At 43.8% G+C, this 22,436-nt stretch overlaps 1 protein-coding gene across 2 annotated transcripts in view; it reads left to right on the forward strand.

Moving 5' to 3' along the window:
- SDC4 (syndecan 4) overlaps positions 1-12,779 on the forward strand; it is a 39,762-nt gene extending 26,983 nt beyond the window's left edge. Inside the window, exons 2-5 of one of the 2 annotated variants that reach the window (XM_029611609.1) lie at positions 5,397-5,568; positions 6,742-6,800; positions 7,763-7,952; positions 8,547-12,779. In XM_029611609.1, the coding sequence (XP_029467469.1) occupies positions 5,397-5,568; positions 6,742-6,800; positions 7,763-7,952; positions 8,547-8,698 (573 nt within the window). In that variant the 3' untranslated portion in view covers positions 8,699-12,779. Of the gene's footprint in view, positions 1-5,396; positions 5,569-6,738; positions 6,801-7,762; positions 7,953-8,546 lie in introns of both variants that reach the window. The other variant, XM_029611608.1, reaches the window with a different exon arrangement.
- Positions 12,780-22,436: the final 9,657 nt, after the last annotated feature.

Here is a 22,436-nt window from a genome sequence, read left to right on the forward strand (position 1 = left end):
AGGGGCTGTCGTGAGCACTCCTGCTATGATCCCTAAATCTGGATTGAGGCCAGCTCACTTCATATGGTGGTACATGTCCCTACTGACATAACCTGAGCTGGATTTGAACCAGAGGTGAGGCTCTGCAGTTGATTCTGAGCTATCCAATCCCCTGGCAAAAGTGTGATGCCATCGACTGCCGGTGCTCTGTAGCAGTGTTGCTGTAAGTGTACCATAGTGGCCAGGGTGGTGACAATGGGTGTGCCTGGGCTGTCAGCAAGCTCGGCCTGTGCAGGAATGTGGCTCTACCAGACCCACCCAGGTTGTTATACAAAATGGTTTGTAGAGGAAATCAAACTTTAACTCCTTCAGTCCTAAATCTTACTGAAGTCAAGGGGCCTGTTTAGGGTGCCTGAAGCCTAGGAAGTAAATTTCATATGTAATTCCTTTTTCTTTAAGATGTGCTTTGGATTTCTTGAGGGTTTAGTGTTCAGCCTTCATATTTCCAGTTATGGGTTTTAGTACTTTCTTGTTAAGCTTTAATGTGCTCTGACTTGTGTTCAGAGTTCACATGTGGTAGTACAGGTTCTGTACTTTGCTACCCTTCCCTTTCCAAGATGATTTGCCTTGCACAAGGACAACTAATCTTCAAAACTACTAGCTTCTTGCATGTGATGGATGGCATACAAAGCAGACCTGATTTTAATTTCCTCATTCTACACCAGGAGTCCTTCAGCACTACAACACATTTGGGGCTTCATAGATCTTATGAATTTTTTTCTTTGTGGAAATCCCAGAATCAGTTGCAGCTTAATCTGAGATTAGTTATCTTCTACAAATGACACTGGTCCTGAAAGGCTTTCAAAGCTAAGATGCCACCAACTTGAACCTCAGCTGTAGAGCTTCCTGAGGCCTCATAGCTCTGAAATGCCTGCAAAAGTGGTTATGACTTAGAATTTCCAAGTTACCTCTTAGCTGTAGTGTGGCACACTATAGAAGTAAAGGTACAAATACCACAATGCATTAGTGCAAATTCAAAAGTCAGAACTGGCCAGTCCCACTCCAGCAACTGGCACTTGGTAGCTCCTAGGTTTGAAAATTAGGAAGCTGGCTGGAGCCCATGCCTTAAGTCATCCTTGGTATCTGTTTCTTAAAATATTTCTCAATGAGACTTGAATTGCCAACTTGGGGGCACAAGTTCAGTCTTCAGGAGCAGAAACCTTATGAAACTCCTTGGATGACATTTTGCATGCAGGCTAAAAGGCACAGGTTCCTCAAGGTTGACTGATAACTTAGGATTCTGTGGTTAATGCCCACCCTTTACCCTTTCTTGCCATAAAGCCCTGCTATAGATTCCTTGGACAGCTGGTTAAGTATGACCTTGCTATATTAGGAGCCTCTTTGACCTGTCTCCTACCTATACTCTAAAGGAAACTGATAAGGCACAAGGATATTTACTGATACTTTCATCCCTTGAGGGTTATAAACAAGTTATTGCATATTTAAGTATTTTCTGAAGTGTTCATACAGTTGAGGGGTATGCAAATCCTATCTGCATATTAGAGCTATTCTGAATGTCACCTGTTTGCAGCCCTTAAGAACAAAGTGAATATAACTGACCTGTGAAAGACCTTGTGTGGCTTTCACCCTCAGTCTGCAGACAAAGCAATGTACTTTCTACCACTCAAGCATGTAGCAATGCTGGGGAAGTGGGCTGGCAGAGCCCCAGCAGGAGCACTATACCTCAACCAATGCATGAGATGGCTGGGCAGGCCAGAGGATCAGACAACAGATGTAAATGAAAGCAGCCTTCATAGGCAGCAAGCAAGATGCTGAAGGAGGCATGAGGGGAGGCCATCTTTGGGCCTTCCAGCTCTTTTTTTGTTTATAACTGGATTTCTCAGAATGCAGTATCCAGCTTGCTAGTGAACTTTCCCAGTACTTCTGGCTTTGATTCCTGAACACGGCTCTTCAGATATCCAGTACTGATGAGAATTAGTTTTGGGTTCTGCTGTGTTCCCACCTGCCGTCGATTCACTGCTCAGTGAGCTACTACTGCAGATGGCTCATTTAGGAGTGTGCAAGAGGAAGGTGTGGTGCAGTGTGCTTACACGCATACGTGTCCTATCCAACCCCTCAAACCCATCCTAATGAATACAAGGTGATGCCTGTGCTTTATATCAGCATTGGGCAGTCTTACCTCCAGCTCTCCCTTACCACAGAACTGGTCCAGCACTTAAAAGAATAGCATGCTGCCAGTTTGGAAGTGTTCAGTTTCCAGTGCTGGTATGTTGGCATCCTTTTTAACATTAAATTTAAAATTCCCAATGATTTGAGGAGGCAGTCTTAATGCTTCATAACTTTTGAAAATTCATGAGTCCTGTGCTGTTCACATTAAATTTAATATACATATATTCTGCCTTTTTGCACTTCAAAGAAGTGGGTACTCTAGATCTTTCCCTATCTCTAGAGGGCTTACAATCAGTTTTATTGAATCAGCCCATGTGGGAAAACAGGTACTCTGTGCTGAACACCTGTTTTCCTAATGCACACCCAGCTACCTCTCCTGGGCACATGATCAACTAGAGGGGTTGCACTGCCAAGGAAGTGCTTGGGACAAATGTGCACCCCTAGCATCGCCTCAGCAGCAGGCACCCAGGAGAGGTGGATGTTGGCAGGTTAGAAAAACAGATGCTCAATCTTGTGTGCATTTTCCTAACATGTGCATAGCCACGGATTAGGAAAATGGATGCTAGTTAAGTGTCCCTCTTCCTAAACATTTTTTTTTACATTCTTAACCTTTTTGTTCATCTGACTTAATTCACCACAATATTAAGTCAGAGGAAGTACAGAAAAGTATTTTCTGCCTTTCTGTACACTTTGGGCTGCTCAGAAATTAACACCGGCTCTGGGCAAGCATTAATTTCTGAGGGTAAAAATGTGCTCCTCAGGTGCACATTTTTTTTTAATCTGGGAAAATAGCTAATAGCCTCCTCAATGTGCATTTGCACGTGATGAGTGCTATTAGCACATCCACCCCCCATGAAACTAATCCCCCATTATAGAATAAGGGGCTGTGGACATGCATCCAACCACTGGTTAGTGCACTCGATTGAGCACACGGTTGCATCGGCTTGTAAAGTGATCTGCCCAAGGTCACACAGTGGGATTTGAACCTTGGTTTGCCTGTTTTGTAGCCAGTTGCTCCATGCCACTGACTTGCACTATTAAGCAGCCCCTAATTTCAGTCAGGCCTATCCTGTAAAGTGCGGCCGTGTTTACCCTGCTCCTAAGCCGCTTCTAACTCACGTTTCGGCCGCGTTAGCCCTTCCTGCGATCCCGAATCCCCTTTAACCTACTCCTACCGCGTCCTAAATTCCCCGGGTAACCCCTTCCGCCCGCGGCATGCATATTGCATGCAAACGAGCGAATTAGCGCGATATTGCATGCAAACGAGCCAATTAGCTATTCCCCTAGCATCCCGTAACCCGCGCCCCGACTAACGCTACCTTTCCCTGCCGTTTTGTCGCGTGTTTAACCTGCAAACTTACCGCCTACCCTGACCCAGGCGGTAGAGGCAGGGGTAAGGGTAGGTGGCAAGCTTTCCCCCAGCCCCCGCTCACCTGCCCCGGCCACGATCATGGGTGCCGGTCTCCGTGGCAGCCCCAGTCCTCTCCCCTCCTCCAGAAGCCAAAAAAAAAAAAAAAAGCGAAAAAAAACGTTGCAGCCCCCCTCCGATGTCCGGACTGGGGCTGCCACGGAGACTGCAACGGCAAAGCGAGTTTTCAGTGTCCCCCCCCCCCCCCTCTCGGAGCAGGGCGCGAAAAGCAGCCTTGCTCCGGGAGGGGGGGGACACTGACAGCGGCGAAGCTTTCCCCCAGCCCGGACACCGGCAAAACTTGCTGTTTTGCAGCCATGAGCCACGAGCAGGAACGCGAAGATCTGGCTCCGATAGCTCCTCCCGACAAGATGGCCGCCTGCACGGGGAAAGAGTACAATTGGCCGCTCAAGACGTGATGTCGTGATGTCACGTCTTCAGCGGCCAATTGTACCCTTTCCCCGTGCAGGCGGCCATCTTGTCGGGAGGAGCTATCGGAGCCAGATCTTCGCGTTCCTGCTCGTGGCTCATGGCTGCAAAACAGCAAGTTTTGCCGGTGTCCGGGCTGGGGGAAAGCTTCGCCGCTGTCAGTGTCCCCCCCCCCTCCCGGAGCAAGGCTGCTTTTCGTGCCCTGCTCCGAGAGGGGGGGGGGACACTGAAAAGTCGTTTCGCCGTTGCTTCTGCGTTGCTTCGCCGCCGTCAGTGTCCCCCCCCCCCTCCCGGAGCAAGGCTGCTTTTCGCTCCCTGCTCCGAGAGGAGGTGGGGGGGGGACACTGACAGCGGCGAAGCAACTTACTTTTGCACCCGATCGGACCAGACTTCCTGGTATCTGTCATTTCAAATGACATTTGAAATGACAGATACCAGCGTGGCGTGAAGCCTTAGGCCCGCGCACCCAGGATCCTGTATAGGCGCTCTATCCAGTATCCTGGGTTGCGCGGGACTAAGGCTTTTCGGACGCGGCTTACATTTACATATAATTAGGCTTCAGGATCGAGCGGTAGGTGAGCTGCACTGTGCGGGCGGTAACCGCGGGTGCCGTAGGCACTAACGCAGCTCTTCCTACCGCTCGGTACTGGATCACCCTGAGTGGTAGTTAGTTTTGCTCTACAGGCCTGCAACATGACCCTTTCCCCCCATATGAAGAAATTAGCAGTTCAGTATAACTGCTGCTTAAGGGATGGAGGAGCCACTACTGCTGTCTACTCTGTGGCATTACATTTGAACAGAAGACTTGAAACTTCACTTTCAGTACATAGGTTAGCAGCAAGCTCTTTGCCTAATCTTTTGAATGTATCAGATTTTTAAGATGTCATGGGAATTCCTGACCACTGTCTGTATTGTCAGTTTCCATTGCCAGTGTTCATCAAATATGAAACAGCTAGAGCCATAGCATTGCTAGCTTTCTGATGACTTAATTGTACCTTTATGTAATCTTCAGTACATTATTAAACTTAAGTGTCAAGGAATTTTTAGCCTCTTTTGCTTGTAGCTTCTCTTTTCCCCTGTCTTCTCCCACCTTTATCCTCCCATGCCCACTTGGCATGCTAATGTAGGGCCTAATCGTAGCTCTGGGCTATAGCTTTTTGGCCTGGGCCCTACCACAATTAGTTCCTCAACCTGAGTCTGACAGGTACCATAATTGCTGCCTGCACAGGCTTCTTTCAGCCCTGGTTATTGAGGAACAAAGTGGAATGCGTTCTTACTAGCCTTTAAAGTCACTGTAATGGTGTCTTTCCCTGCCCATTGGAAGGAGCTGTATTGGTGGCTGTTAAAGACCACAGTCAATCACTAATCTAAGGCTGTCTTTCCAATTCAGATGAGAGAGACTGAGACCATGCAGCCTGCAGAAATGGACTTCAATGACATATTTTCTGGAACATTGCCAGATGATGAGGATCTGATTGACCTGGACGATCAGACAGAGGATGAGGAGGATGACTCTGAGGAGGAGGATGACTCTGAGGACTTCTCAGGTTCTGGTGACTCAGGTATGACATAGTGTAACATAACTACAGCACCTAAATTATAACTCACCTTGAACTTGGATTCAGAAAAGGAGGAATCCAGGCTGGAGCAAATAGCTTGCAAACTACATTAATGCTGCATATTAATGGCTTGGTTTAAGATATATACAGAGGTAAGGGGTACAGGGGATGCCGTAGCCAGCATCTTCTCAGACCCTGTATTTAATATCCCACCTATAACAGGTTAACAAGCAGCTGTACAATAGTTACATAAATATTAACAAACAATGCAAAACTAAAAGGTGAAGACATAAGACAACTTTCATAGCTTTCTGTCCAGCCCATGCCACTTTGTAAGGTTTTCAACTTTTGGATCACTGCAGGTTGAGCTTGACATGCTAACATGTAAAGTGTCCTGCATTGGGGTAAGAGGAATAGGTTGTGGTGCTGTTAGATGTGAATTTGGGCCACAATACCAGTGCTGGGACAAATGCAGTAGCAGCTAGTCCTGCAAGCTGTATTCCAAGTGAAATGCTTTGCCCTCCTGAAATGTGTCAAGTTTTGACAGGCATGTGTTGCATCTTTTTTTGTATGTACAATATGTCCTTTGAAACAAAAGAGCAGGTTGGTGCAGACCATGTTCAGGCAGATTTAGTAACTGGATTGTGAAATATATCAGAAGGTGGTGGTGGAGAGGCAGCCAGTACAACAGATGTAAGACATGGCAGCATTGGGTGGCTTGTGGCCATCTTGTGGGAAATGGGCCATGCCTTGGCTAACAATGCACAAACATCTTTTTGTCTTAACCCAGGCTCTGGGTTTTATTTCTTTGAGCATAACCATTTTGTTTCTGCTTTTTGTTCTCTTGTTTGTGTCTTGTACATCACCTTAAGCCTTGTACCAGGCAGCTAAACTCTTTACATATGCCTGGGGTTCCTGCTAGAGGGAGTAGTGAGCAGCTGCTGTGACTGAGGAATATGAGCAACCAGGTTAGAATAGACTTGTTCTGTGACCCCCCCCCCCCTCCTCAGCTAGGGGAACTGTTTAGTTCCTTAGTGGAAATTAGGAGCCAGAAATCTGCAGCTCAAATCCTGAAGATCTTATTTGAAAAAATAGGCCAATATGGCAGTATAATTCAGAGGGTGACAGCACAATGTAAAATATGCCATTCTTAAACCCTTGTTTACTTTCTAGCAGATGGACTTGATGAGGATGACTCTGCTGAGGATGACTCTGCTGATTTGGACCCAACTGAGGTTAGTATTGCTATAATCAGAGCCTAATTGTGCTTTCCCTAACTGACCACTTCCTTTCATAGGGGTCACACTAAATGAAATATTCAGTGTTTTCCATCTGTTCTGCCTTTTGAGCAGCCAAAACATTTTTCTATAAAACAAAATATGCCTCATTTCCAGGGAAGAACCTTGGGACAATCTAATTCCTGGAGGCATTTCAGAGGCTTGGTGTGAACCTGTTGATCAGAACCATTTTTTATTCAAGCAAGAGCTGGTGCTCCCAGACTATAGCCATATGAAGGGGATAACCCCATAGTTATATAAAACCTCTTGCTTGAGTACTCATACAGCACTGACAAACTGCCAAATAGTCACTCTAATCCTGTTCACCACGCACTGTTTTTCCCCTGGCAGCAGGCAGGGTGCCCCAAGGGCTAGCTATGTTAAAAGTGTATTTATGCAGCAGGTTCCTGTATCCTGACAAGATAAGTGATCAGCATATCTGCAGACTAGAACATTCAGAAGTTGGCCATGCAGTAATAAGTTTGATAACTTTTGTATTAGTAGCTGAGTAGTTTTTATGCAGATAATTATTCAAGATGAATAGAATTGGCAAGCAATGGCCAGAGTTAACAAAGGGTATGGATTTAAAATGAAGAGCAACATTTCACAGTGTAGGTAATATTTTAAAGTAGTTGTGAGTAGATCTTACATAGAAATACATAATCTGGTGCATTCTAATATGTGAATGGCCAGGACACTTGGCAGATATCCAAATCATGACAGGCAAATGTCTAAATTTTTATTGCGCAAAACGTCCCATTTTCTCTAGTGGTTCCTTCTGTTTAAGGGAGACATGGAACTATCAGTGTAAGGGAATTCCCTTACACTGATAGTGTAGGTTTGTAAACAGTTAATATAAAAATGGAATTAACTGCCTGTTATACTCTGCTTAGCAATGCCTAACTAGTTTCATTTTACAGGTACCAAATGACAACAAGATCCCTGATGATGACCTACAGGGCAGAAAGGACAATGATGAATACTTATTAGCCAAAAATGAAGTGATTCCAGAACGTGCTTCTGTTCCAGTGGTTGAAGAACCACCCAACAAGGTCCCTATGGCAAGCACTGCCAACACTAGTATCTTTGAGAAGACTGAAGTTCTTGCTGGCAAGTAATTCTCTAAATTCCATAAAAATGGCTGCATAGTGTTACAGGAAATCCTTAAATTTAAGACATTGAGTTGCGATTCAATTTCTAAATTGACACCATTTCGACTTTGACACCTGAATGTCTGCCAGCTGGCATATATTGGTGTGCTGGTGACCATAAGGCCTGGTGAGGTGATACCAGGGACTTCTCTCCAAAACAGTATCAGTGAAGTGATCTGTAGGATCTTTCCTTTTCAAAAGTGCAATGATGTGAAATGAGTCCTTGCATTTTACAGTATTGTATAACTAAATTCCAGGTTTAGGTCCAGGTTATTTTAGTGAAAATATTGACACTGGTGTTGGAGCCAATGTTATGAGACTATCAAGTTTACTTAAATTTAATTTGAAACTGTTTTCAGGCATCAGTTGTCTTAAGTCTGAGGACTTCCTGCATATGTTATATTGACTTTTATCAATGTGCAGCAGGAAGAAAAGCATGCAAAGACGAGGTTTGATTCTAAGGTGTCCTGCATGTGGTAGGGTGGGGCTAAAAGCATCCTGTTAAAGGCTTTCTGTAGTTCTGATTTACTTACCTGTAGCTGTTTGTTCACAGCTCTCATTGCCGGCAGTGTTGTGGGCCTGCTCTTTGCCGTCTTCCTCATCCTCTTCTTGTTTTACCGCATGAAGAAAAAGGACGAAGGCAGCTACGACCTTGGCAAGAAACCCATCTACACCAAAGCAGCTACCAATGAGTTCTATGCATAAGCCCCGGCTGGTGTCCGATCACTTAGAAGCATCTCATGCCCATGCAGGAGTCTGGGTGTGCAAACAAATGCTTTCCTGTATCTAATTTCCAAATGATTTTTACAAAATCTTTCTGTACAAACCACCCTATTTACTAAGCTAGTGTAAAATGTGACAGAGCTGAATGGGGGGTTTTTGTTTGCAACTTGCAAAATATTGCCAAATTTCTTTTTTGGTTGGGTGGAGGGTGCAGATTAGTGGTTGTATCCTGAATGTATGGGGAAACCTTGGAAGCTGGCAGTGACAGGACTGGAGCCCATCTTGCAGCAGACTGTTTCCCTGCAGAATCCACGTGTCCTTCAGTGCAGAGCTGTGGGAATGGAAGCGGAGAGTCTGCACACTAGTGTTAGGGAACTAATTTGACACTACAGTGTAATGCCTTACAGGACCAGTGAGGCCATGCATTCTGGCTTGCATTGGCTGGTTTCAGTTAAGGTCAGGACCAAACAGTAAATTTTTTTTCCTATTTGTTTTTGGTGCTGTATAGTTACCGCCTTTGTCTTGCCAGGTGTTCTGGGAGCAAACCCAGTCACTACAAAGCAATCTATATTGCCTACATCTTTTTTTCTTCTATCCCTGACTCCTGAGGATGTTCTGCATCCCCCCCCCCCCCCCCCCACTTAATGGACACTGTGTGGACCTGGACATGGAAAGGGCTAAGAGGTACAAACAGGCTAGACCCTTTACCTACTGGCCCCCAGATAACCCACTCTTTTTGGTTAAAATATTCCAATGCAGCTTTAAATGTGGTGCTACTTCTAAGCAGGTGCTTCTGTGGTACCAGACAGATCTCACATGGGATATGCAGTCCCAGATAGAGGTTGTACAGGCTCCATGGACAGTGCCATGGAAGCGAATTGGAAAAGCCAAGGGTCACCTCCCACTGGTAAAGCCTGGAACACACAAGAGCTGCTATAGTCCTGCAGAGCCAAGATGGCGGTCCTGGAGCACAGCTTATTTAAGCTAAATGTTTATAACACAATGTTGCTTTTGGCTCCAGAAACAGCCTCAAGTGCTGATTGGCTAAAACTTTGCAAGTTGTTGGAGGTAGAACACAGATTTGCAAAGCCAAATACCAATTGTTCATTTCCAGATGTGATGCAGAGATTTTTACTTGTTTTATAACTTTAGTAGTTTGAATAAAAGGCCTATTATGGTCTGGAGAGTGTTTTTTTTCTTAAATAAAATTGTACTTTTTAAAACTTTTCTACAATGTATGATCTGTACATGTTAACCAGGGCATTCTGTATTCTTGTCCTGCCACAGTGGAACAGCTGTTAAGTTCTGGCATGCCATTAAGTATAGAATCTTTCTTCCCTCTGTAGTTAGCTGCTGTAGGTAAAAACCAGGCTTGCAGGGAAGATTGGGAGGCTCAGCCCATCTGTTAGATTTTTTCCTACACTTAAATTTTTCTGACTTCTGTGATCCAAGATCACTGCTTTCTCCTTGGTGAAAGCTGCTCCATTGCCCTCTTATACAATGAAGAGAAATGGGGAGTGTTTTGCTCCCTTCAGCTGTAATCCTTACAGGATTGGTTTCAATATGTTGTGGTGGGTGAGATGGCAGTTGTGTATTAATCCTGCTTTTAGTGCCACAGACTGGTTTTTACTTTACAGAATGAGGCTTGGTATCCCAATGGACAGACTAGTTTGAGTGCAGATTAATTCCAGTTCATTATCTTGCCTTTATTGGATCCTTGTCAGAGAAGTAAGGATAAAGCTCCAGCTGGCACCATCTTGGCATGGGCTGTCCATTGCTCCTACCATGTGACAGGGGCTGACCAGTGGCCCCTGTCATAGGGCCACGGTGCCATTTTGATTACTGGCAGCTGACAGCCCAAGAGCAGATCATCGCTCCAGGGACTTTTGGCAAGCCTTGGGGGGGGGGGGGGGGGGGGGGTTTAGTGTTTTTTCTGCTCCCATAAAACATGCAGACATTTCCCACCCATGTTTTGGGGGAAAATCTTATGGAGCAAAAAATACAGTAATTCTTGCTTTGCACACTACAACTCAGTACTAAAATTTTGACTTGTCATGTTGGGTCAGTCCAAGTTCTGAAGCTCAACATACTGTCCAACAAGGACCAGCCCAAGTCATTGTTAAGAGGTACTTGACAGATCCCAGGATAGATCATTCCCAAGGATAAATACTTTCCCAAGTCTTTCTGCCTAATTTATGGACTTCCTCCAAGAACTTGTTCAAACCCCCCTTTAAAACCCAGCTATGCTAGATGCCTTGCTCATACCCAGCAGCAAATTCCATGGCTTGATTGTGCATAGTGAAAAACTTTTTTCCAATTTGTGCTAAACTTGCTGTCTACTCATGGAGTGTACCCTAGGCTTAGTGCTATTGCAGAGGGTAAATATCCTTCGTACATGCACTGAGCATTCTTACTACTTGCTGCTTTAGCAACTGTCTGAAACATCTAGAGCACTTGGGGGGGAACCTTTATACTGCAGAACTGTTGGATAAGTACAGAACAAAAATTGTGATTGTAAGAGATTGATGCCTCTATGCACATCAAGAAAACTAGGAGCAGTTGCATGGCTGAGCAGGCAGGCATAGGTGTAATTGCAGAGACAGCTTTTCAGATATGAGACCCTGATTGTGCAGTCTGTTCTGGTCATCCTTTGGAGACTGATATTCAAAAAGTTGAACCCTTACGTTAGATGTTGGGTGTCTTTTCAGCCAAACTTAGGAGCCTAACTTTTCAGCTGGAAACCTTCCTAAATCTAGAATCCTGAAACTTAGGTCCCTAAATACAGGATTGCTATTCATTTGCCTAGCATTAGGCCCTAAGTTAAGTGTCTTGTACTGAGAATCAGTTGTAAGCACTTAACTTTCTTCCTCACCCTACCTCTGTGCTTATAGCCACCACTATTTAGAAACTCAGACCTAGTAAACATTTGAAAACTTGACCCCTTGATATCCCTTGCTATTAACACCAAAGATGAAAAAGTCCTCTGCAGGGTCACTTCTGCCTTGCCATATAAACAGAAGCCCAATAGGAACCTGTTAAAGTAACAGCTGCAGTAATGGCACGTGCTGGAAGATACTAGTATCTTTAGTCACATGTCAAACTGCATTTTGCAGTCTGTAGTTTGCCTGTCCCCTCCCATCATAATTGGATGCTTCTCCATAAAATCTTGGAGACTAAGTGGGAGTAGTTCAGTGGCCTGAATGATTTTTGTAAGTTATTACTAGTAAGCTGAGTGCTGCAATATTACAAAGTATATTCCATGTCTTTAAATGACTGCATGAAAGCCAAGTGCCCTGAGATGGTCAGCAGGCTGTCATTTCAGCTTCTGACTAATGATTGCCCAATCAACACACTATATAGCACTGGAGGAAAATGGGCAAGAAGCAGTAACTTGTAGACAAATGTAAGAACCCTTCAACATGAAGTGCCCTTTTAATGCTGGTAAATTATTTAATAGCACAACGTGTACCTGAAGTGTTGTGGAGGCCAACATCACTGCCATGTATCATGTTGACCCTGCAGTACTGTGTAGTGTACACACCAGATCTAGGGTGCTTCATCTTAGTCTGGAGTCTTCCAGAAGTCTCTCGGAATCTTTGTCAATATCCTGATCTTGTGCATCCTTATATTTTTGTTTCTTTGTAAGATGGCTTTCACTGGATATGGGGTAAATATTTATATTCCTATAGTGTAGAGTATGTGGAACCCTGTACTGAAGTACTGTTTGCAGCTGCAGAGGGCCATTTAGTGGCAGTGCCTGCTGGATTTCTGTAGCCTACTACCACTGAATACAGGAACAAATGTGCATTTAAGATGCTGATGTGAGATCCAATTTCACAACACTGCACAGTACTTCTGCACATGGTTTTATATTCACTTGTGAATAATGAAGCAGTGCAATTTTTAAAATTTGTTTTATAATGGTCTAAATTGCTACAGAAACTGATTTTGTATAACTGTAAAATCTTTGTAAAGGGTAGACTTGTAACTTTTTGAATGTCAGGAAAAGTGCTTTTCTTTGATTTGTTACTGACAATTAAAATAAAACTACTTTCTCAATTGGCATTTTTCTTTTGCTTCTACACTAAAATTACTTCCATGTAAAATAGGCTGTTGGGCAGCAGGGGTGGCATTCCCCTTTGTCCCTTAACTATAAATCACAAGTTTTACTTGGTTTTAGTGACTTATTTTCAGTGGTCTTATGGTAACTATTTTTGTAAAAACACATAATCCTGGCAGTGGATTGCACAAACTCACATCGTGAAGGCTCTAGTCTACTATGCATAGTGCATATGTTTGAGGTGAAACTTCCTTTACATATGTTACTGTGACTTGTTATGCACACCTGGTATTTTGGATTCTAAATACAGTATGTATAAGGGGCAGGGTTGATAACTGGGGCTTTTCACACAGCAATAAGTTCTGAGACTGTTTTGGGAAAGATTAATCATAATACACAGCTTGTGCAAAGATTTTAAGACTACATCAAACTTGGCTTAGATGAGAAGCCAGATAGTCTCTAACTATAGAAGATAGTGGTACTCCAGGACTGACATTACCTACTTATCAGGTGTGGTTTTCAGGATATCCACAGTGTATATGCATGAGAGGTCTTGAACAAGTAGATGTGACTCGGTTATTTACACTTTTGAATAATAGGACTGGGGGCATTCCATGAAGTTAGCAAGTAGCACATTTAAGATATTTGTTGCCAGAGGATGTGGTTGGTGCAGTTAGTGTAGCTGGGTTCAAAAAAGGTTTGGGTAAGTTCTTGGAGAAGTCCATTAACGGCTATTAAGTTTACTTAGGGAATAGCCACTGCTATTAATTGCAGCAGTAGCATGGGATCTTCTTAGTGTTTGGATAATTGCCAGGTTCTTGTGGCCTGGTTTGGCCTCTGTTGGAAACAGGATGCTGGGCTTGATGGACCCTTGGTCTGACCCAGCAAGGCAATTTCTTATGTTCTTATATCTGCATGCACTGCCTCCATTGTATGCAAATCTTTCATGCATATTCATTGTCAATATCCTGAAAACCAGGCCTGTTTATGGCACTCCAGAACCAGAGCTGCCTACCCCTGCTATAAGATATAATCTTTTTGGTTTCTCAAGGCAGCAGCATGCAGTTATGTCTTGTTCCATTTTTTCCTAATGCTTCTAGTAAAGCAACCACTTGCCATAGCTGACTACCTGAATTCTTCCAAGAAACCCAGTTCACCTATCCTGTGGTCTAGAGCACTGTTATGTGCCAGTGCTTTTATACCAAGCAGAATCTAACCAGTTTCCACAAGACTCTTGTATAAAGGAACATGGTCACATTGTCAGCTACAGAAATATTGTAGTAACACTTCTACTGAAGTATTACCTGCATCTGTTTGCTGGAATATCTGAATTGTACAGCATCTTAGGTCTATCCTTTCCAATAAAGGATATGAAAACATTCAGATCAGAGATTCCTTGTTAGTAGGGCATCTATGCAATGGGCAGAATTGAAAACCTGACTATGGAAACTTATTTTAGACAAATTGCCATGTATATTTATGCAATAAATGTACTAGCAGAAAAAGCATCTGGTAGCATATTGCAGCTTATGTATTCTAGGGGCCATATTCACTAGAATTCTTCTATAGGAATCTTCCATTTAATCAATTTGGTCAGATTTTACCTTATGCATGTTTAATCTGTGATCTTTTGTGGTATGTCATCCTGTAAACCAAACTTAGACTTGGGCATGTTTTAAGAGGCGATGGCCTCACATGGGAATATTTTAAAAGGGGGAGGATTATGGACTGACTCCATGATGTAAAGCTGTATGATTCTGCAAAGATTTCTTAATCTCCTTTTTGGGAATTAGTATGCCCAGGGGTGACTGAAGCCAATCTGTTGCCTTGAGGTGAGGGGGGGAAAAATGCACTCCCCAAGGCATGCTGCAGGTCAAATCAGAGTGGGGGGGAAGGGGTTATCCCACTTGGTGTCTAGTCCTCTTGGTGATTTGAAATGTTGGGGCAGGGGTGATGCAAGGGTCAGGGTTCCCAGAGGAGTGGCAGATAAGAGTGCTAGAGCTATTCCAGGAACAATCCCACCAAAAAAAATCAAGATACTGGCAACCCATTTGATATTGGATCTATTGTAAAGTGTTAGGTGTGAGCTTAGGTCTCAAAGCTATGAATAAATTGAACTACACATTACAATACCATAAACTCCCATACCAAAACAGCACTAACTACCAGAACTCACAGGATGAACTTGACCCATGAAAAGCAATGCTGCAAATACTATATCTGGCCCTAAAACACTACTACACCTGTTACAAAAGCAGAACAAGCCAGGACCATGAGTTGCCATATTGGGTCAAAATGAGGGTCCATAAATTCCAGCCATGGCCAAGCCAAGTACCCAAACATTAAATAGATCCCATAGTACTAAAGCTGGTAATAGGGAATAGCCACTGCTTAAGTCAACTTGATTAATAGCAGTTTATGGACTTCTCCAGGAGCTTGTCAAAACTTTTTTTTTTAAACTGAGCTATGCTACATGCCTCGTCAGGGGACATGATTAAATTCCAGAACTTACTTGTGCATTGAGTGAAACAATTTTCTCTGATTTGTGTTAATTATGCTACTTGCTAACTTCACAGAATGCCCCCTAATCCTTGTATTATCTAAAAGAGTAAAGTCACATTTACCTGTTTTAGTTCTCATGATTTTATAGACCTCCATCATATCCCCCCTTAGCCATTAGGGATGGGAGTCAGCCGAACCTTTTGGTTTGGCCTTTATCAGCCTGCCAGTGCCATCTTAAAAAATGGCATGGGCAATATATTGCTCCTACCATGTGACAGGGGCCAACCAATAGCCCTTGTCACATGGTAAGGGCAAAGGGACATCTGTGCCATTTTGATTAGTGGTAGCCAACAGCCTGAGAGGGGAGATCGCTACGGGCCCCTACTGGACCACTAGGGACTTCTCGTAAGTATTGGGGGGGCGGTGCAGGCAAGTTTTTTGGGGGGGGTCAGGAGGGTGGAGGGTTGCAATTAAATTTGAAGGGTGGGGTAGGTTTGGGTTTTTAATGTGCCCTTCCCCCCCAAAACAAATTATAACCCTCCCCCCCCCAAAAAAAAGCCCCCCACAATTTTGTGGGTTTTCCTGTCATTTCAGTGACCTCCCGAACTGCGATGAATGCACATTCCTATTAGCCATCTTTTCTCCAAGCTGAACACCCCCTAACCTCTTTAGTCTTTCCTCATAGGGGAGCTAATCCATCCCCTTTATCATTTTGGGTGCCCTTCTCTGTACATTCTCCAGTACAATTACTCAAGGTGTGGTCTCATAGTGGTGTGAGAGGCATTGACATTCTGTTTTATTCACCATTCCCTTCCTAATAATTCCTAACATTGCTTTTTTGACCACCACAGCACACTGAGCCAAAAAATTCACTGTATTGTCCATTATGAGATCTACATCTGTTTCCTGAGTGGTAAATCCTGTAACATTTTTCCCTATATGCATTACCTTGTACTTGTCCACATTACATTTAATCTGCCATTTGGATACCCAGTCTTGCAAGGTCCTCCTGTGATTTATCTATCCTGAATTTTGTCATCTGCAAATTTGATCACCTTACTCATTCCCCTTTCTGGATCATTTATAAATATATAGATCCCCACACAAAGTACATGATAGCAGAATACTTCACCTCAGTCACACATGCAGAACATACAGATGCTCATCAAATACAAACAGAGAGGTCAAACTATAAATAGAAACATATACAGACACAACTGAACTGGAAACAGCAACAAAGCCAGACAAACCACAACAATGGGGAAAAAAAACCACCATTCCTTATAAAACACAATAATAAAAACACAAAATATAAATTTATAATACTAAAACCATACTAATAAAACATTTCAAAACTGCTGATGAATAGAGCATCCAACAATCAAAAAATGTTAAACATTTCCTAATACCTATAAAATATTTTAAAACATCAGACACATGAAATACCATTCAATAATTATAAAAGATTTAAAAAGAATTATCCTCTCCATCCCAATGAACTGTTCATTCTAGTCATGCTGAGATTGTGGTGAATTAGTTAGAGGTGGTGACCTGCACAAACTCTTTTTCTCTTTCATAAACACTCAAACACACATGTTCATTCTTTACACACTGACATGCTCACTCAAACGGTCCCTGACACACACGATGACTCTCACTGACTTGTTCACACACATACTTACTGCTCTCACATACATGCTCACACTTTCACATATGCTATCTCATGCTCGCATACTGACGCATGCTCTGTCATCCTTGCATGCTTATTCACTGACACATACAGTCATGCTCACAGTTGCATATGCTCATTGACATGCATTCTCACAGCACTCACTGATATACACTGTCTCAAAAGCATTCATTAATTCAAGTGTTTATTCAGAGGGGAGAAGAGAGAAAAAAATAAAGTTAAAGTTTTTACTTGCATTGGTGGTCAGGGGGACCCAAGATGTCCCCCCAAGATCCAGGCCCAAGAAGAGTTGTCGGTGACAGCATTGGGCCTGCTGCAACGAGGATGACAGCAGGAGTAGCACTCTGGCCACGAACAGGCTGCGGTGGCGGCAGCAGTTCCACGGGTGGAAGAGCAACCAAGCTGGTGACCCACTGGCGGAAGGTGAGAGGCTGCTTGTGGGCAAGTCCCACAGCAACAACGGCCCAGTGGCTGAGAGCAGGGTTGGCCTCCTCACTGCCTCCCATTGGCTGCCAGCAGAAGCTGCCCGTTGATGGGCCTGAAGACGGGGTGAGGCGGCCATGGATGGAGACTTTTGAAGGGCAGTTTGTGCTGCCTCATAGAACCGCCCTGGAGTATCCCACCCGCAGTGTGCTTGATCACAGGTGCAATGGCTGCCACTACTCCTCTGACCTGTGCTAGCCCTAAGCAGTACCAAAGGTAATTCTGAAGGGTGAGGTCCAAGGCTTAATTTGAGGGGGAAAGTGAGTGAAATGCATTTCTGGCACTTTTCAGGCTTAAGAGGCAGAGCAGCAGGGCAAGGGTGTTCTGCTCCAGCCCTTTCTCTCTAGGCAGCCTGCAGGGCAGAGAAGAAGCCGGGATGAGCCTGAAGCAGCACTAAGAGAAGAGAACAATCACTCTGCTCACTAATCCAGCCCCTCCCCTCCTGTATTACAGTGAACAGAAGGGGAAGGGGTGATACTGAAGCAGGCACTGTGGAGTAAATAACAGAACCCAAGGTTTGAACTAGCGCAAGTTTGAAGGTTGTGAGCAGTAATGCTAAGTGTTAAAGCTTCAACTCTGCCCTTGATGAATTGCACTACTGCTCAAAACTTTCAGATTTATGCTGATTCAACCCCTTTTTGTGTGCAGCATTAAGTGCTTAATCTCTGGCAGAACAACCCAGAATGGTGTTTTCTTACCTGAGAAAGTGGAGCGGAACTGTCGGTGTAGATCTGTTCTGGCTCCCCTGAGGAAACAGCACCGATCCAGTAGTTTGTAGGGATCATTTATGCCCCTCTCCCCCCAAGCCCTTGGAGCAAGCAGTGTTGGAGCTGCTTCCCCTGAGATGAGGACAGCCACAATCCTGGCTTTGATTTGTATGGGTGAAAGACCACACTTTGGCCCTGGTCCTGCCTCTTTGAACAGGTCCAACCTAGCCCTGGTCCTGCCCATCTTTCCCCTTGACAGTTTCACTTCCTTTCCCTCTACAAATTATTAAACCCTGCTGAGGGCACATGTCTGGTCATGACTTCTAGTTTGGGGGGGGAAAAGCCAAACTGGTATGAGAAATCAACAAGGGCTTCTTGGATATTTGGCTTGCCTTAAATGTGCTCCAAAGCTACTGCAGCTTCACCCGAACAATGTTCTTGGAACATAGGCAACATTGCATGCTCACAGCCTCAGCCGTAAAGAGGGCAGGCTGTGTCTGGGGTTCTCTCTTGTTGCAGATGTTTCCTCAGCTGCCTTGGTTAGTGAACATATAATATGCCCAGGATAAATACCCCACTCCTCAGTTTAGGATAGTGCTCCTTCTTTGAGAATCAGTTTCCCTTCCTGTAGTGTATCTCCTGTCCCGCTATTGATTGATACTGTTCTCTTGTGCTACTGCTCCATCTTGTCAAGCAAAAATCAATATTCAAAATTATCTGAGGCAATAACCATCAGGTTTGAGTAGATGCAGAGGCTCTGCCTCAGGCAGGGTTGGTAACACACTTTACCATTATCTTGTGTTTCTTCTATGTGCATGTTTCAGCTCATTATAGGAAGGCAGGATCAAGATTGCTAGATAAATCGGTTTCAGATCTTATTTTGCAGTCTAGCACAAGTGTCTTCAGGCACCCAAAGGCTGCATCTGCACACAAGGGGACTGATGTAATAAGCAGCGTTAAAACTGCCACGGGGTTTTGCATGTATTTTTCCAGCATTAGCCTTACGCTGGTACGTAAAAGTGTTCAGCGTCAAAAATGCACACACAAACCCACTTTAAAACATGTGGCTGGTTTAGTATGAGTGCATGCAAATGAGGAAATTAACTATTCATGGGCTGTGCAGGTGCCACGCACTGGTTAATGTGGGTTTTTAGCACCTGGGTCAGGGCAGGAGTAAAGTTAAAGCACTTGTCTGGAGACCGGTTTACTCTGGGCTCATCATTTTATTTATTTATTTACTTACTTACTTATTTTTCTATACCGATATTAGTGGGGACATCATATCGGTTTACATCAAACATATAGGATGGAAAATACGTTGAACAGGGTATAGGGGAGGGAGCAATAGGAACTAGTAGATCATAGGTGGGAAGAGTTACATAAGAGTGATTACCATCACTTTTTCTGGATGTTTGTAACATTTTTGTGGGTTGGGTGTAGAAATCTCTGCTGCATTCCAGCACCTGCTGGCATCTGCCGGTACAGCTGCCATGCATTCGAAGACAGATCATGAACCTTCAGTTCACTCCCAGACCACTAACTTTTTCACTGTTTTATAAAAAGGGGAGGCTTTTGCCCCGAGAATCGCTCATGAGTCACCACATTAATATGGGTTTCAGCGTGGTTTATTACATAGTTCCATGAGCGTGAGTTTTTATGTAGGTTTCACTTTTGCGCTGATTTTCTGCGTGCATCTCATTTGCAAACAAGCCCTTTATTATATCCCGTGGAGGCTCCTGCTTTTGTTACGTGCGCTAAAAAAAAAAAAAACCAGAAAAAAAATGCACTGACAACTAGAACCAATTTCACCCTGGTCTTATTACACCGGCCCTAAGATTTGTTGGATTTCTTTTGTTTCTATAAAATGATTTTTGAGATACAGGACATACTTGGCATTCTTGAGTCACACCACGAATCTTGAGTTACACCATGAATCTTGAGTTGTCAGAACTGGGGACAGCTTACTGAGTTTGGTAGTCTTCTGAGGTGGGGGTGGGTTTGTCCTGCCTGCTCCCTTATGCTGCTATTATGCTTCCAGCTGAATTGGCCTCTGTTGGGCTATGGCACAATGATCCTTTTGAAACTAGCTGGGAAGTTTTCTCCTCCAAATTCACTTAGGCCACTCATTGGAATGTATCTTTGACTAGAGGCCATGCACTAGGACTCATGCCAAAATCCTGCAAGCATGGGCCATAATTCAAACCACTAGGTATTGCTATTGTATGATGAATGGGTCTTCGAACCCTGAGGGCTTCTATCACTGATGTAAGAAAGCGGATATCTGCCCTGGAAATCAAATCTAGGTCTTCCCCATGGAATATAGAGAAAGGTACTTTCCAGCAATTTCTAGTCATTTTTTTCTTTAAATTCAGATATGGCATTCCTGATGCCTGAGATTTCTTCATCCTCCATCTTCAAGAAGGTATAGAACTATGATGTCAGCTTCCCTCTTGACCCTTTCCCCTCCTCCAAAAACCTTCTAAGATTTTAGTGGGGATTCCATAAACGTAAGATACCTGCTGCTGTTCATATGCTTCCTGGCTTTCCCTACTTAGCTAGGGGTTGGGGAGAAGGATTCGGTGTTTTTCTAACTGGATGATGTGGATGATATACATGGAGTTGAAAACATGCTCATTGACGACAGTCTTCAAAATGTTCCTTCTAATGTGGGTTGATAGATTTGCTCTCCTTAATTGAATCCATAGTTAGGTCACAAGGGGCTTAGTCCGAGTGCTCAGACCATGCATAACTTTGACATTAAAAATATACTTCATATGGATCTTGGTGAGAAATGTATTTTTTCGCCTGGTATTCTCACTATCTCCATGTCACAAGTAGTTCTTTAGACTATTGCCTTGACTTGGTGGTGAATCATTTTCTTTTGAGCTGGTCTATTAAAAGGCCTTGTACTCAATCAATGCTGGGATCTCCTAGTCATTCTTATCAAACCAGTCTTTTTTTTTTTTTTTTTTAGCCTTGCAGATTCTTGCACCTTGGTCTTTCTCTAAATTGGAACCTGCCTTTATTGGGCTGCAGCACTATGAGCCTTCATGTACAACTAGCCAGGGATTGTTTTTCCCTGTTCATATTGCTCTCTCATTATGCAGCCACATCATGGTAATAACAGTCCTTGGCTAGGGACCACACGCAAGGTCTCCCTCCAGAACTCTGCAAATATGGGCACTATATCTAGCTTCAAGATGTAGTCATTGTATAACAAGGTCCTCATCTTTACCAGGAGCTGTGTATGCTGCCTGCTGTTTCCTGGTAGAGAAGCGGTGTCCTTACACAGGTGCGGATGATGGACTTGGAGGCAGCCCAAGCCCTATTGTTCGAGTGGTTTTGGTTTGCATTTGCCAGTTTCATTGAGAGACTAGCAGAGGTCTTGCTTGATTAAGTCCTCCAGGCTTAAACGTTGCCCTTCCATCTGCATCACTTCTGCTGGAGCTGTCACGTGGGAGTCCATTTGATGGACAGGACTCAGCAGCTAAGTTGGTGTTCAGTCCAGCAATCGCAAGACATTGGAATTTGGTAGCTATCCATTAGGGCTGGGACTGAGAAGGACAGGTTTGCAGAATCAGACAGGCCGATGCAATAGACTAGCACCTGATGCAATAAGGAGATTAGCGCGTCCAAAACGATGCGTAGCTGATAGCACCCATAACATGTAAATTACACATAGATGAGGCTATTGCCCCTTGATGCAGAAAATTGCTGGGCACCCAATGTGTACTTTTTAATGTGGAAAATTTCACTCTAGTCCCAGAGCTGGCATTAAATCAATCCACAAGTCAATGGCTCAGGAGACATTTTAAAAAGTGTCCTGTGTGGTTCCTACCTTTATTCTTAAACCCACCTACTGCTTGCAGTGTTTAAGAATAAAGGTATAATGTAACAGCTTAATGAAAAAAAAAATTCTGGATGCATAATTTACCCGCACAATATACATGCTCCAGGCCAATTTCGCCCCTTGCTATTGTGCGTGTATATTGGGCTTCCAGAAATTGACCTGAAACAGGATAAAATGGATGCTCCTATTGAGTGCCCATTGCAATGGTGCTGATTGGAGCAGCCACGACTCTTGAGTGCCCGATACGTTTGAGTGCTAGGGACGCACAATGTTTCCCTAGCACTCCTTTTTATTGCATCGGGTGCCCAGAATGTGCGTGCATTAGGAAAACGGGCGTTCAATATGAGCACCCATTATAACGCGCGTCTTGTTGCATCAGCCCCAGATTGATTGAGAAGACCCAGAAGCTAGAATAAACAGGGTTATTC

Source organism: Rhinatrema bivittatum, chromosome 8, assembly GCF_901001135.1.
Source record: "Rhinatrema bivittatum chromosome 8, aRhiBiv1.1, whole genome shotgun sequence".
Classification (NCBI taxonomy): Eukaryota; Metazoa; Chordata; class Amphibia; order Gymnophiona; family Rhinatrematidae; genus Rhinatrema; species Rhinatrema bivittatum.